Source organism: Hippocampus bargibanti, linkage group LG18 (genome assembly GCF_051943395.1).
Source record: "Hippocampus bargibanti isolate YZ-2025 linkage group LG18, ASM5194339v1, whole genome shotgun sequence".
NCBI classification, from domain to species: domain Eukaryota; kingdom Metazoa; phylum Chordata; class Actinopteri; order Syngnathiformes; family Syngnathidae; genus Hippocampus; species Hippocampus bargibanti.
The window spans coordinates 3828437-3843089 of NC_142751.1; the positions used below are offsets into that span (position 1 = coordinate 3828437).

Below are 14653 nucleotides of genomic sequence, written 5' to 3' on the forward strand. Positions count from 1 at the left end.
GCAGACTGTAAAAAAACAGTGTCGTGTACTTGCAAGTTGGGCAACAATTTAGGTTTGACAATCAAATTGTTTTAATAAATGAGTAAATTGTTGATCAGGTTCTTGTGCTTCTTCTGCCACACGGTGGGGGCAAATCACAGCATTTAACTAGTTGGAAGGCAGGCCGGAAGTAGTGTTGAGTAATCCCAACATTGTTTGGATAACCACAAAAACAGAACCTCTTCATTTCCTCTTACAGTTGACACACACATTTTCCTCGTTATCAAATACTTGATAAAGTGCCTGAAATTTTACCTGTGTTTGTCGCTACGACAGAGTACTACAAATGGTACTTTTTGCAAGTTAAAAAATAGGCACCGCCATATGCAAAAGCAGATAATAGAAAGTGTAATCTATCCTAGTACAAAGTTGCCACTGGGGCAAAAGCCAAACACGACGAGGCCGTCCGGAGCGCTCGTTCCAGCCATTGAGGTTGGCTTTAATTAAAAAAAAGCGAGAATATAAAGTGCAAGGCTTTTCGGGAGAGATCACGTTTGACGACAACGTTTGGTCTCTGGCTTGAGCTGCCTGAATAGTGTCAATCACCTGCACAAGTAGACGTCTGAATACACGCGGAAGTTTAACAAGCGAGTCCGAAGACATTTGAACGTGGCTATACAAATATTTCGCTAGGACTTATAAAGGCGAGGTTAATTGTCACTTTTGAGTAACATAAATTACTGAATGCGTTTTTTAAATGTGGCCGGATAACTGGCAAGCTCTCTTTGCTTCTTCCCCCCCTCAAAAATGGACCCAGAATGGATTCATCGGGCTCGACTTTTTCCACAACGGCTACGTTCAATTCTGTACACAACACACCATCATGATCTCAAAGAAATGTGTTTTTTGCTTCTTTAGAAAAGTTATCCCAAACAGAAACAAAGACATTTAGTTAAAAAGTCAACCAATTCATTTCGCTGTTGTTAAAGTGCTATATAAATCAATATGTATTGTTGAATTTTAGAAAAGAGAGGGGAGTAACATGAGACCAACCGTTATAACGTGGAAAAAGTGAAACGCAATGAATCGTTTCTAGATGCGCCTCATATCTACATTGATTGGTATAAAAAGACGTCCCTGGATGGCTTTGTTGTGACCCCCCTGCCCCCACTGGCTTTGTGAAAAGAGCATAAAAACGCAGCAGAGATTGAGTCCCTTTGAAATGAGGCGGTTTTGGGCTTTTGGCTTTTTTTTCCCTCCCCGAGAGGAGGCGTTTCGGGTGGCGTGGTGAGCAGCAAGCTGCGCCTCGTCGGTGGCTAGGGGCCACTGTTGCGGGGCAGGCTGATCATCCCGGGGGGGTGAACCGGGAAGGCGTACGGGTTCAGGGGGTCTTTGGGCCTCTGCGGAGTGGAAAAGGGGACAACAAGATCCCTTTCAACACGGAAGCGCCGGCGACTTGTGACGTGCGCCGCTATTGGGCCACGGAATCCCGAAAGCGGCACAGCGAGTTTTGGCCGTTTGCTTGACTCACCTGAGCTTGACCTTTCCAGTAGAAGAAAGTCGACTGCAAGGCTCCGTTTTCAGCGTGACGTTCCAAAGGCACTTTGTCTGCGAAGGCGGGAAGCTGCGTCTGGCCGGCGGCGACGGGCCGTGCTTCTCCGACCGCGTGCGGCAGGGCGAAGCCTGCGCCAGGAACGCCGACCTGGGCCAGTCCCATGTACGGGGGCCCCTGGGGGACAGCGGGCCCGGAATTGGCCAAGTGTTCATACATGCAGCTGCCAGTAAACTGCGGGCCGCTGCCGTCCGTGCAGGGACGGGGCCACGCGGCCTGCTGGGAGGGATTGGAGTGGCCGCCCGCCAGATCGTTGTTGGAGGTCACCACTAAAGGTTGCCAAGCGGTTTCAAAGCGGCAGGAGCGGGAGGGAACGCTGTGGCGAAAAGGTGCGTCGCCGGCAGGCCAGTGTCCCGGATGAGCGAGCGGAGGGGGTTCAGCGCAGGAAAACAACCCACCCGAAATCATTTGCGGCCCAAACCCCAACGGCCCGGCGGAGGAGGAAGCCTGGAAAGACGGTTCCCCCCCTGCGCTTTTCATGCCGAGGGCCTCCTCCACGTAGGCAAAGACGTCGCTGGCCAGGATGTGGTCCAAGTCCCGGTTCTGGTTCATCCTGAGCAGCGCGTTCTCCCACTCCCTCAGCTCACGTCCCTCCACCTCCAGATCGTCCAGGCCGCCCTGGCCCAGGTCTCCCAGGATCTGCTCCAGCGAGTCCAGCATGGGGTGCGACGGCGAGCCGCACGGCTCCTCCAGCTGACCCGGAACGCTGAGCAGGGCGCGGCTGTCCAAGAAGGCCCGCTCCAGAGGCTGCTCCGGGTTGCCTTCGTCCACTTGGGGGAAGTCAGCCAGTCCGGGGCCCTGGGCGTACAGCGAGCGGTCCTGGCGGTGTAAAGACCCCAAGATGGAACTGGGATCCAGGGGACTTTCCCCCGGGGACCCGTCGGCGCCGCTGGGGGCCGGGATGGCGAAGGCATCCAGCGACAGGTCGTACAGGACGCCTTCTCCCGTGGCCAAGTTAAAGGGCAGTTGCTGTCGTCTCTGCTGGAGGTGCTCCTCCCCCTCCTCGTTCCTGCCAGCCAGATCAGCAGTTTTCATTCAACCACATCCAAAATGATTGAAAATGATTTTTACATTTCTCCTAGTGTTTTTTTTTTTTGTCACGGGCAGGCCATATTGCAGTGACGGTTTCCTCTCGGGGGCCATTTTGAAATTGGGGCATCCATTAAAATATTTCATCCCCTCCAAAATATTCCAAACACAGCGCACAACCAATGAATAAAGAACACATTTTCAGATGTGTTATTGTGGTTGACGTGGGACAATTTGAAATTTTGGTCCATACTTTAGAAAGCATCATGAAATTTCACAAATTTGATTTGCTTTGGCAGGCCGAATCAAAAGAGGTGGTGGACCAGATTTGGCCCCCGGGCCTTGACTTGGACACCAGTGGCCTATGTGGTCTTAATAGGATGTGGAGCAACAGTGGATCCATTTCTCTTTGGGTCACTCCACAACATCACATCAACTTGGAAGGCAAAGCAAACCTGCTTCAGTTACGTTGGTGATTTAAAGCTGATCCAGATTGAAAGTTTGGAACTTGGTCACCATCCCAAAACACTTTTGTCCTCAGCACTGACCAAAAACCATAGCTTAGACCAAATGAGAACCTTGTGCACACCTTTTTGAATCATGTCCCGGATCAGGCCTAGGTTTGAAGATTCAAACATTTTGTCTTAAGACACCAAAAACTCACTCGAAACCAGTTGATAACTTCAGATGGCCGTGACCAAGACCATCCCAATCGACTTTGTACATATGGACGCAAATCTAGGACCCGCGTCACCCCAAAAAAAAAATGGTCCAGAACGGTTCCTTACGTGAGCGGCTTCTGACGGGCGATGATGAAGTCGGGCCGTCCGTCTTTGAAGACGACGCGGGCGGTGGCTTGAACCCACAACCACTGGCCCGTCTTGGTGAGCAGTCGGAAGAACGTGAAGCCGCTGTCGCCCGTCTTGATCACTGCCAACACAGCGACATCGCGAGTCAAGTCGGGAATTCGCGTGGGAGGGGGCGGAGACTCGGCAACGTACTCTTGAGGTGGTTGTCAGCGCAGTACATCATGTCGGCGGCGTGAACAAATTGGTAGCCGGAGCCGGGGGTAATCAGCTCCGTTTCCGAGTAACCCAACACCAGTTTGCCTCTGACGACAACACCAAAGGAGGATTTGTGGCAATGCAGATTCAAAGTGGAAAAAAGAAATACGGTGATACCTTGCCTTACGAACTTAATTGGTTAGCAGACAGTGTGTAAGGCGAAAGTGTGTATCCCAAACATTAATTTTCCATAGGAAACCATTAAAATGAGAATAATTTGTTCCCAGGTCCACATAAAACCTAATTTTCTAAGCCTTAAAACTACACAAAATATACCTTATTTTATGTATAATAAATGTGCTTTGGTATTGTAATTAAATAAATGAACTGTGCTGTATAATAAAGTTGTTTTATTTACCTTTGTGATGGTAGTTGATGGCTTGATGGAATGGAGTGGCCTGTTTCATCAGCATTAACGATTTGATGAGGAACATAGCCTTCTTCTTCCACCATCTTGAAGAATGATTCCTTGTAAGCTTTGGCAGCATTATCGTCAGAACTGGCTGCCTCACCATGACGAATGACACTATGAATCCCTGTACGATGCTTAAAGTTCTCGAAACATCCATGGCTAGCCTTGAAATCATCAATGGATGACGAACTTCCAGGTTGCCTCTTGACGATGTCCGAGTGAAGTTGCCGTGCTTTCTCTGCGATAATTTTACCTAGTTCCTCATCAATTGTGTTCTCTTTAGCTGGGTTGATAGCTTTTTGCATCAAGTGTACAAATGGCTTGTGCGGGTTATTTGATTGATGGGATATTTTAACCTTGCAGTCTACAGTCTTGAACTACCAATAAAGTTGAAACGAGTCAAAATTTCACTGTTTTCTATCCATTTTCCCAATCTGTCTCTGGGAATAGAGGACAAAAAAATTGGCTGCCATTTCCTTGTTAGGAGAACGGGCTCGTTCGCGAATGACACATCACTCATTGTGGCGCTCTGTGTGTATCCCGAATAATAGTTTGTATGCCAAGATTAAATTCTCGTGAATTTAACGTTCGTAAGCCAAAAAGTTCGTTAGCCAAGGCGTTCGTAAGCTGAGGTATCACAGTACCGTCTTTTCCGGTGTAGAAGGCGCACCCAAAAGCCTTCATTTTCTAGCACAGATGACCCTGCGCCTTATACGCCAGGGTCATCGCCTTATACGACAGGTTGTTCGCCTGCAGGGTTTGATGCCATTGGGTGGTACCTGGTGTCCACGGCCATGGGGGCAAAGTCCATCCGGTGTTTGGTTTGGAAAATGAGAGTCCTCATGCGGATCTCCATTACGGGCGGCGGCTGCAGGGGCGTGGCCACGGCGAATAGGGCCAACAGAGGCCCCCCCTCGGGGCCGCCGTCCTCCCGCAGGTACTTCAGATGGCCGGAGAATTTTAAAGCCTGGAGGAGCAAAGTCGCGCCAACGTGAGCGTTTTTTTGCACTAAACCTCATTCGAAGTTTTGGGTTTTTTTCCACTTCTATCAAACAAATCAACAAACAAAAGGCGGTGCTCATTTTTAGGGGGTGTTCGTGAATTGGCCACCAGGTGGCAGCGTGAAATGCCCAAAGCCCAGCAGCTCAGCAAGATGGAGCATGTTGTAGGAGAAAGATCAGTGACTTATCTCAAGAAAATCAGCTGGACTTATCTACAAACACATCCGATGACGAGTGCTCCATTATTTGTCTACACGGTTTACACTAACGTTTTGCCTCTAAATAGACTTTGTTTCAACAACGACACTGTTAGCCTGTTTCGGTGTGGCCACTGGTATCTCCTTGTTTGAGAAAAGCAAGTTGGCCCAAAAATGTGCAGGCTCTCAAGCGCTTTAGATCACTCCAGTAATGCCGACCAAGACCCCAAAATTTTGTGAGGAGTCACCAGGAATCCGGAGGTGTTGTCCAGCAGGCAGCGCAGGCGGCAGCAGAAGTTCCTCTCCAGGAAGAAGGAGTTCTCCGGATGAAGGAGGTTAAATGAGCTGCTCGATGTCACTGTCACGGCAGAGTAAAAAAAACATTCATAATCACAATCATTATTGGGTTTCCTTAGACCACAGGTGTCAAAATCAAGGCCCGCGGGCCAATTCCGGCCCGCCACATCATTTTTTTTCAGCCCGCGAAAGCAAATAAAACTTGTTAAATTCCATGATGATTGCTAAAATCTGAGCCAAAATTTCACATTTTTGGAATGACAACCACAATAAAAGTCATTATTCTTGACTTCAGATTTGAAAACGAGTTATTCATTAATTTGCTGTGTGCTCTATATGTAATATTTGAAGGGATTTAAACATTCTAATGGGTTCCCCAAATTCATAACGGCCCTCGAGAGGAAAGCATAACTACAATGTGGCACGCGGCAAAAAATGACTTTGACACCCCTGCCTTAGAACAAGGGTGTCAAAGTCATTTTTTGCCAAGGGCCACATATTACATCTAGAGCAAACAACAAATTAATTAATAACTATATTTTTAATTTGAAGTAAAAAATAATGACTGATATTGTGGTTTATATGGGAATTTTTCAAATTTTCCTTCAGACTTTAGCAAGCATCACGCCACTTGACATGCTTGATTTGCTTTCGCGGGCCGAATAAAATGATGTGGCAGTCCATATATAGCCCCCGGGCCTTGACTTGGACACCTGTGATGTAAGGGAGTCGTCAGCTATCTCAATAGAATGACAGCTATCTAGCTCGTTCGCTGGCTAGCTCGCTCAATAGATGAGCATGTAATTTCACCAGTTTGACGTGCTTTTGCGGGCCGAATAATATGAGGTGGCGGGCCAGATTTGCCCCCCGGGCCTCGACTTGGGACACCCGTGCCTTAGAACTTACGGGGGTCCGCTCCGGTCTCGCCCAGTTGGACGCCGAGCTTCAGCTGGCAGTTGAACATTTCTCTGTCGTCGATGTGGATAAGGTCAAAGACGCTCTGCTGCACCATGTCCGACTGCGAGGGACAGCAAGACAACAAAACCAATGTCCTTCCATCCGGACGGGTACGACGGGGGTTGGAAAAATGGCAAAAGCGGCGGCAAATCAGACCTGATGGAAGCCGAGGAAGTCCTGGATGGTGGGCGAGGTGTAGAAGATGGTGCCGTCACCCGTCACCACCAAAACGAAGCCGTTGAGCGACTGCGGAAGGAAGCGGCCAAAGCCGTGAGCGACGACGACAAACGGCGGCGGGGGGTTAGGGCGACCCACCAAAAACCGGCCCTCGCTCGCACCTTGAGGAGGAAGTCGCCCTCCGAGAAGCCTACGGCGTCCAGCGACACCGAGCGCCCATCGCCGTCGGGGGGCCGCAGCGCCACGCATTTCCTGCTCTGCGCTGCAAAGTTCAAATGGATGGTTGTCGTCATGGAAAAGAAGTTGCTTTCACATTATGTGCTATTGGGTTAGCCTCACTGCAGATAGGCTGTAAATGGACCAATGACCCCCTGAAAATAAGAATGAGCCAAAGTATTCCAGCAGCGCTGGGGAGGCCGAGGGATGTTTTTGCAGTTGAGGCCAAATGAGACTGGCTAGTTGAAGGAAAGGACCTCTTTGAGGGTTAATCTAATCTCCCCGTCGGTCGGTTCAACAATGACTCCTTTTCCCTTATGGTAATGACTGTATGGCACGCAAGGCAGCTTCCTCACCCCCCACCCCCTCACCCGGCCCCTCCCTCCTCCCGCTCGCTCGCTGCGCCTGGCTTTTCAAAACAAACCCGCTGGATCGGGCCGCTCATCTCGAGAAGCGGGCGTCACGTGACCGCAAGAATCTTCCCGTTTGTTGTTGTTAGCAGGAACCCGCTCGGGGACGCCGTGCAACTCGACAGTTTGTCTTTCCGAACTTCCACCCAATCTACTCAGACGCCGATTAAGGCGTCCGCGCCTCCCCGTTCCGCCGTGGCGAAAAACGCCTTGTCTTTTTGTAGTTTTTGATGCAAGAAATTGATCGCGTGTGCGCTTGTGAGATGGCGTGCGCGGCAGGAGTGCTTTGGACTGCCGGCGTGTGATAATCAACTATCAAACAACTTGACAATCTATTATGATGACATCTTTTAAGCAAACATAATCTGATCCAATTTGAATTTGCATATTTCTGTCGATGATCCAATGATTGCTGTTTATTTGGTATTTTTTATCAATAAAAAAACAATGCAAGGATGAAAGAATATCACACAAAAGTGACAAACTTCCTCGGCAGGCTTTTTGAAACGGATTCGGTTTCTGGTGTTTTCCAATGTAAAAGCAGATGCTTGCAAATGGCCCACTTGGACCAAACGCAAAAGGACTTGAAAAATGAATAAAGAATTACAATCCAGTTGAGAGGCAAATTTAACTCTTTCACTGCCTTTCCCAAATTTATTCGGGAATTAAAAAGTGTGATGTGGAACGCCATTCGTGATTTATCTATTTTTTTGCGGGAAGGAGTGCCAATAAAGCGCTGGTCAGACATCTGGCAATGTTTTTCCCTTTTGTCCATGTTAGCATTTTGCTATAGTTTCAGCTGTTAAAGTGCTATATAAATCATTATGCTATTACCTATCTATTAGCTTGTGAGCTCGCTTTGTTTGAGTTACTTTTGGGTTGAGTGAACAATGGCACGTGTGGCTGCCGCTGCTCACCCACAGAAAAACTGATCCTGTGACTGTAAAAATACCTTGAGAGTTTTGAAATTATATTATATGTATTGTATTTTGGACAGCCGCCCCCATTTCAAGCTGAGATAACTCCAGATCCATATAATTTAGGAATTAACTCATTTTTTTCTGATGAAAGAAGAGAGTCTAAGGTTTCTAACGCTGTTGATGTCGTCCTAAAACTCAATATTCTGTGGATCCTGCAATTTGAGTGACAATGACAAAAACCCTGGCACATTTTCTGCCAGTGAATGAGAAGAATGAATGACTCTCTGTGTCTTTGTGTTGTCATATTATTTTTTGTTTTTTTACTTAATGTTACTTCCGGGTTGAGTGAACGCTGGCGAGTGTGGCTACCGCTGTTCACCCGCAGAAAGAATATCCTGTGACTGTAAAGTGTCCTTGAGAGTTTTGAAAGGCGCTTATAAATGAAATGTATTATTACAGTATTATTAAGTGAATATATGTCAATGGATCAAATCCATAAAATTAAATGTTCAACATCCACAAAATACATTCAAATAAACATTAAATATGAATTTGAAATGAATGAATTTGTGTCTATAGAAAAAATAGACAAGTAAGATACTAAAAACCACTATTTGTGGGCCCCCCGTGACCATGTTTGTTTTCTCGTATTGGCATTTGCGGAAAGTTCCGCACGAAATATTGCGTCAGACGGAAAAGCAGCGCTGGCGCGGCTTCGGCCACAAACCGTGTCCAGATCGACGCGATTTTGAAATAATGAGAAGCTCTTCAAAGGCTTGAGTTGAGTTGGAAAGAGCACTCGGCAAGGCGCTGAACCTACTGTGGAAGTAACTCTTGACTTTGAGGTACCCCACGCTGAGCCGCAGCACCGACAGCTTGTCCAGGCGGTTGCGGACCTCCTCGGAAAACGGCAGCAGGCCGGTCAAGCGTTCCAGTTCCACGTTGAGGCGGTCCCGGTGCCGCTTGGACGGGTTGGTCTTCACGGGCGGCGGCGCGGCACTGGACAGACAACAACACGAGGGGATCAGAAGCGCACGTCTTCTTTCAACGTGGCAAGAAGAAGCGGGCTATTTAATGACAGTCTGCGCCACTCCAAATTACAGTACAATATTGTGGTCCTCTGCTTTCGTGCAGTTATTGAATCTTTTTTCAATCTGTACGCAAGTCTCGCAATTCTCTGAAAAGACGTTTTTTTTGTGTTGAGTAACATGAAAAGTCATTCGCCACCAACTTTGTGCTGAGGAGCTACGTTGACGTAGGTTGAGGGTATTCGTGAGGACAAAAAATAAAGCTTGGTCACCACTTTTGTCGAGTGAGCGGAGCGGCTTGCCTTTGACAAAAGTAGTGCTTTAGCACTCGTTTAGCACCAATGAATTCATGTTGAAGTGAGGTGAAGGCTTCCACTAAGACTTCAACATGAATCTTGGTCTTAGTGTCTTAGTGACTAAGACAACAACGGTACTTTTGGCAGATCTCAGGACCGTGCACAGACCCGCATGGGTGTTGGTTGACGAGCTTCATTTCAACCAGCATCTTGGTGACAAGGAACCAAGTTGGAGTTTAGACAAAACTAGTGATTTGCCACAAGGTAACGACATCAATAGGCGCTTATGACACTGCTTGGGAGGGCGTCAAATGCTCATGGGAAGGCTTCGTCCATGTGCGGTTAGAAGTTGTGTTGATCGTTGCGGTTTCAATTCAACGTGGAGGCCAGCCATTTAGCTCAAGGGGGCCAAGAGACACGACTGATGCTGGTCCCTATCAACGACCCCAATGAAACCCTCCACCCCTAGGACTGCAATGACACGTCAGGGACTGGGGACTCCCCAATGCCCCTCCACTCCTACATAAAAAATACAGTTATGTATAGTACATTATGATGTCATTTATTTCATCCAAATCGCTTTGCTTCTTCGTGATCCTGATTTTTTTTCCATTCGGAGAGAGGGAGGCGCTTCGTCTCCCTTCTTGCGAAACACGGACAAAGCTGACCACATTGCGGTTATGACGCCAACGGTACAAGAACGGTGGCACGATGACGTAGATGACTTGTTGATGGACGACGACGTACGAAAACACTTGTTAGATGTCAGCGTGTGACTACGCGAGTGTAAAAGGTGCAGACGAGAGCACGTACTTCTTCTGAATGGGCTTTTTCCTCCTCTTCACCGCGTACACGCCGACATTTCCTTGCATGGTGGCGCTGGGGTTAGTTCCAGTCGAGGTTCACTTTACTTCAGGAGGAAGGCAACAAGCGTCAACCGAAGTCGCATTTAACGTCGATATCCGGATTCCTCGACGCCTCCGGAAGCGGATTTTCATCGGCGGCCTCTCCACTTTGATATGTAATCCGAACTACTCGATGCGAGCCGAGAGAAAGAACATTCACACGCGCATAACAAAAAAAGTCTCGCAAGTTTCCCAGTCGACTTGGTCGTGAGTGGGCGACGGCCTCCTTTTCGTCTTTGGCCAATCACGGCGCCCGATACAGGAACGAGGGTCTATGTCGCGCGTTGCCATTGGAGCAAACTTTCGCCTTTGTTTCGTTCCGAATCTAGAATTGCCAAATGGACATTTTTAGTACCCTGGTTACGTGCTCAACACGTAAAACGAATTAATCTCCGGTGTGATTGTATTTTTAAGGGGCGAGCGTTTAGCTAGCGTTGTACGACAGTGACGCCTCTTCCTGTCACCTGGGTTTGGCTTCGTACGACACCGCCCTCAAGCGATGGCAAGGGACGGTGCACCCGTACAGGAAATAATTCAAAGAAAAAAAACACTTTTCTTGAGTCAAAAAGCAGATCGACTAAATCAAAGTAGTGCCCCGCGATTGGCTGGCAACCGGTTGAGGTGTCCCCCGCCTAATGCCGGAAGACATTTAGGATCGAGGTAAGATCGGGTCCAAAATCCAGCCCAACTCCGACCTATTGACTTGATTTGTAGGCTTGAGTTTTAAGCAAATCAAGTCATGGGTGAGGACTCTGGAGATTTACACCAACAAATGAAAGCCTTTGTAACGAAATTTAAATGACAACCGAAACATTTTTTGTTTCCTAACTGACATCAGAAAAACGTTTTATAGGCTGATATTTGTAGTTAAATGCAAAACACCAATGAAATTGAGTTAGTGTCCCAAAACTACTTCAAAATGACCTCGGAGATGCCGAGTTTCAGAAGTTCCCGCCCCTTTGTTTGTGACGTAAACGCCAGGACGTCTTGCCTTGCTAGAATCAAAACAATGTCTTCAGATTCGGAGAAGATGCTTTCTTGTTATTCATCCAGTTATGAATATGATTCAAATAGTTCTGAAGAGGAAAGCATAAATGTTTGCAATCCATTAAACAAGTCCTCCCGTATCAATTCGAGCCGCCAGGACTCCAATGTAGCATCCCAGAAAATGCACAAGATGGTGCCCAAGCTCCGTTGGAAATGGCCTGATTTGTCTGCTGGGAATTTGTGTCAACTAGTATCAAATACAGTAAAGTCTCGTTATATCGATATCGGATATATCGATAGTCCCGGTTATATCGATGCTATTTCTATGAAAATTACATGCAAACAGGGTCTGTCTGGTTATATCGATATTTTTTCGGACTCCCTTGAATATCGATATAACGAGACTTTACTGTAGTAGTCTTGGTGCAACACACAACGATTCACCATTGCGTTATTTGTGTTTTCCTTCTAATTTCGCCATCAACACGGATCAACACAAAGTTTTCAGACCAAACAAAGTACCCAAAATGCATTGTGTGTCGCTTTCTCGTTTTAGTCTGACCTTTCGGGTTGGGCTTGTGTTTGCCTGTATTTTACCTCTAACTTAAGATAGATAGAAACAATTCCAAAACTGAATGGGTGGATGGATGAAGTCAAAGTATTGGGATACACAAGAGCAAATTGAGCAAACAAGAAGTGTCTAGTTGTCCTATCTTAACTTTAGCATAGTATGCTGTGCGTCAATAAAACAACGCTGCCATCAGCTGACTGCGCTCAATGGTGGCCATTCCAGTTACTTTTTGCGCTTTTGCGTGCCTTCTGACCCACAGTCTCTCTCGTTCTCTCTTTCGCTCTCTAACACACACGGATACACACAAAACTGTCAAGTGAGGTACTTTTTTTTTGCTTTCTAAAGGAGGAAATGAAAGTGTCGAGATGGCTGTTGGGGCCTGTCCAGTGGCAGCTGTTGTCAGGCCAGCCAGACTTTGATTGAGGCGGGAGGGAGTTAATGAGTAACCCCGGCCGGCCGACAGAGGTGCAACCCTCAGCAGTCGAGTCACAAGAAGCAGCGAATAACGTCGCTTGCCAATTTTACTTTTGGATATTAACCCACAAGTGGCGTCAGGATGGTGAGTGCTCTGTTATTTTTGTACCAACCTCCCCTCCCCCGTCTTCTTCTTTGTCAGCCTTTTCCTTTCCTGTCAGTGTTTAGACAGTGTTGAGTCTTGCTGGATGACGCCCAGCTGTGGGCTCACAAGAGTTGGGGAGAAGTTAAGAGTTGATTACTCTTATTTTTTATCTTAGCTCTTGTTGTTCACGATGGATTAAATAGATAGAAAAGCCCGACATAGTAGCGGTGTCAAGCGGGACATTTTTTTACTTTATCATGCCATAAAGATGACGCTGATAAAAAACAAGAAGGTTCCGGGTTTGTATGGAAGGTCCATGAAATTGTTTTCAATATGCCTCTGCACCCTCCCCCCCCCAAAAAAAAACATTTGAGTAGTTGAAGACTAAATTGTCTGCTTATGTCAAAAAGTACATTTGCTTGGATTTTTTCTTTGCTACTGCCCACAAAGACATTCCAAGTCTTTTGTTTCTGGAAATAGCAGTTGGGTCGATTGCGGTGAGGAAGGGGAGGGTTGTAGCGGGGGAGGGGGGTTTACACACACACACACACACACACACACACACACACACACACACACACACACACACACACACACACACACACACACACACACGGAATGATCATCTAACTTTTTTTTGACTCATCTAACTGTCTTTCATATGATCCAAAATGGCTAAATTGACTTTGGGGTTGACCAAAGTCATACAATCAAACTGAGTTTTTATTCAAAAAATACATGCGCTTCATTGTAGGACACGTGCATTGCATAAAATGGGTGTATTTCTGCATTTTGACCCCACCCCCACTCCCCATGCAGGCTGACCCCAACGTCGCGTCGTCCGGCTCGGCTGCTAAACTGGATCACGTGCAAGGTCAAGTGAACGAGGTGAAGGTCATTCTGAAGGATAACATTGACAAAGTTTTGGAGCGAGGAGACCGACTGGACGACTTGATCGGCAAGACCGGAGACCTTCAGGCGTCGGTGAGTTTTGGGACATTTGGGGTCATTTGAGATCTTTTGGGCGAAATTTTTCTTGGATTTTTATTAGTATTTTTTTGCCTTTGGTACCATATGCAACTCAAAATCAGAATATTATGAATGGAAATAGCTCCCCTATGATTTTTTTTCCTGCTTAATCTGCATCTAAATGTAGTTTTGCGGCGCAAAAGAAAATTGTGTTTTACGTTGAAATGTAGCTGACCTCCAAAAACGAGAACCCGACATGAGGGGAGGGTGGTTGAACTGATGCAGGATGGGAGTTGTTTTCACCGCTAACGCTGGGACAGGATAGTGGGACGGGATGCTATTCTCGACCCCACTCCAAAAGGTCTTCTTTTGGCTGCGGGAGAATAACAGACCGACGTTAGCACTTGAAAAGTGACGTGTTGAAAGCAAAATGACACGTTTTTGCTGTCTTAACGTGGACCAAAATGACAATTTTTAAAAGATGGTTTGAAATGCCAGCGGCCATTTTGATGACATTGCCTTCATTCACGTCGGTTGGCAGGCCGACTCATTCCAGAGAACTTCCACGCGGGTGGCCAGGAAGTACTGGTGGAGAAACGTCAAAATGCTCATCATCATTGGCGTGGTGGTGCTCATCATCCTCATCTTGATCATCCTCGCCGCCAACAAAGTCATCTAATCGCTCTGTGCGGATCAATTTCAAGACGAGGGGGAAGCCTGTTTGAGATGAATTGACAAAAATCATTATTCAAGTCTTTGCATGTGCGGCTGAAGGGCCCTTGGTCCCGAAGACCAAGACAATGCAGTACACGTGCAAGAGACTTCTGCATTTGGCCTAACAAGTGAGAGCACTTCCTTTCAGAATCAGAGTCAGAAAACCTTTATTTGTCCCACAATGGGGAAATTTGCAAATATAATTTAAATGAAAACGTAGACCAGGAAGGGACTGAAAAAGGGAAAGCGCTGCTGTGAAGGCAGCCACACAGGGGGGCGCCATCTTAAGCACACAAAAATGGCAAAATGGTACAAAGACGAATGTAAGAAAAAGCACTGTTGCTCTAACTTGG

At 47.1% G+C, this 14653-nt stretch overlaps 2 protein-coding genes across 3 annotated transcripts; one reads left to right on the forward strand and one right to left on the reverse strand.

Moving 5' to 3' along the window:
* Window positions 1-53: 53 nt before the first annotated feature.
* LOC148884270 (aryl hydrocarbon receptor-like) lies at window positions 54-10834 on the reverse strand. The gene is made up of 11 exons (XM_089020027.1): window positions 10409-10834; window positions 9092-9270; window positions 6887-6987; window positions 6705-6794; window positions 6498-6609; window positions 5543-5652; window positions 4876-5063; window positions 3622-3731; window positions 3409-3550; window positions 1511-2600; window positions 54-1379 (listed from the first exon to the last, which is right to left on the reverse strand). Exons 1-11 carry the CDS (start codon window positions 10465-10467, stop codon window positions 1296-1298), a joined length of 2265 nt encoding a protein of 754 aa, XP_088876153.1. The 5' UTR covers window positions 10468-10834; the 3' UTR covers window positions 54-1295.
* On the forward strand, window positions 10311-14633 carry LOC148884271 (vesicle-associated membrane protein 8). 2 transcript variants are annotated; one of them, XM_089020034.1, is made up of 4 exons: window positions 10311-10388; window positions 12404-12617; window positions 13437-13601; window positions 14128-14633. In XM_089020034.1, exons 2-4 carry the CDS (start codon window positions 12615-12617, stop codon window positions 14263-14265), a joined length of 306 nt encoding a protein of 101 aa, XP_088876160.1. In that variant the 5' UTR covers window positions 10311-10388; window positions 12404-12614; the 3' UTR covers window positions 14266-14633. The 2 variants fall into 2 exon arrangements, with proteins under 2 accessions (XP_088876160.1, XP_088876159.1); XM_089020033.1 differs by lacking the exon at window positions 10311-10388 and adding an exon at window positions 11032-11160.
* The last annotated feature ends 20 nt before the right edge of the window (window positions 14634-14653 follow it).

Excerpts from the sequence above, each read along its gene's own strand:
- LOC148884270 (XM_089020027.1), bottom strand. The coding sequence starts at position 10,467 with ATGCAAGGAAATGTCGGCGTGTACGCGGTGAAGAGGAGGAAAAAGCCC. Across the intron at positions 3,732-4,875 it reads CCCATGGCCGTGGACACCAG|AGGCAAACTGGTGTTGGGTT; the intron begins GTACCACCCAAT and ends TGTTGTCGTCAG. Across the intron at positions 2,601-3,408 it reads GCCCGTCAGAAGCCGCTCAC|GAACGAGGAGGGGGAGGAGC; the intron begins GTAAGGAACCGT and ends TCTGGCTGGCAG.
- LOC148884271 (XM_089020034.1), top strand. Across the intron at positions 13,602-14,127 it reads CCGGAGACCTTCAGGCGTCG|GCCGACTCATTCCAGAGAAC; the intron begins GTGAGTTTTGGG and ends GTCGGTTGGCAG.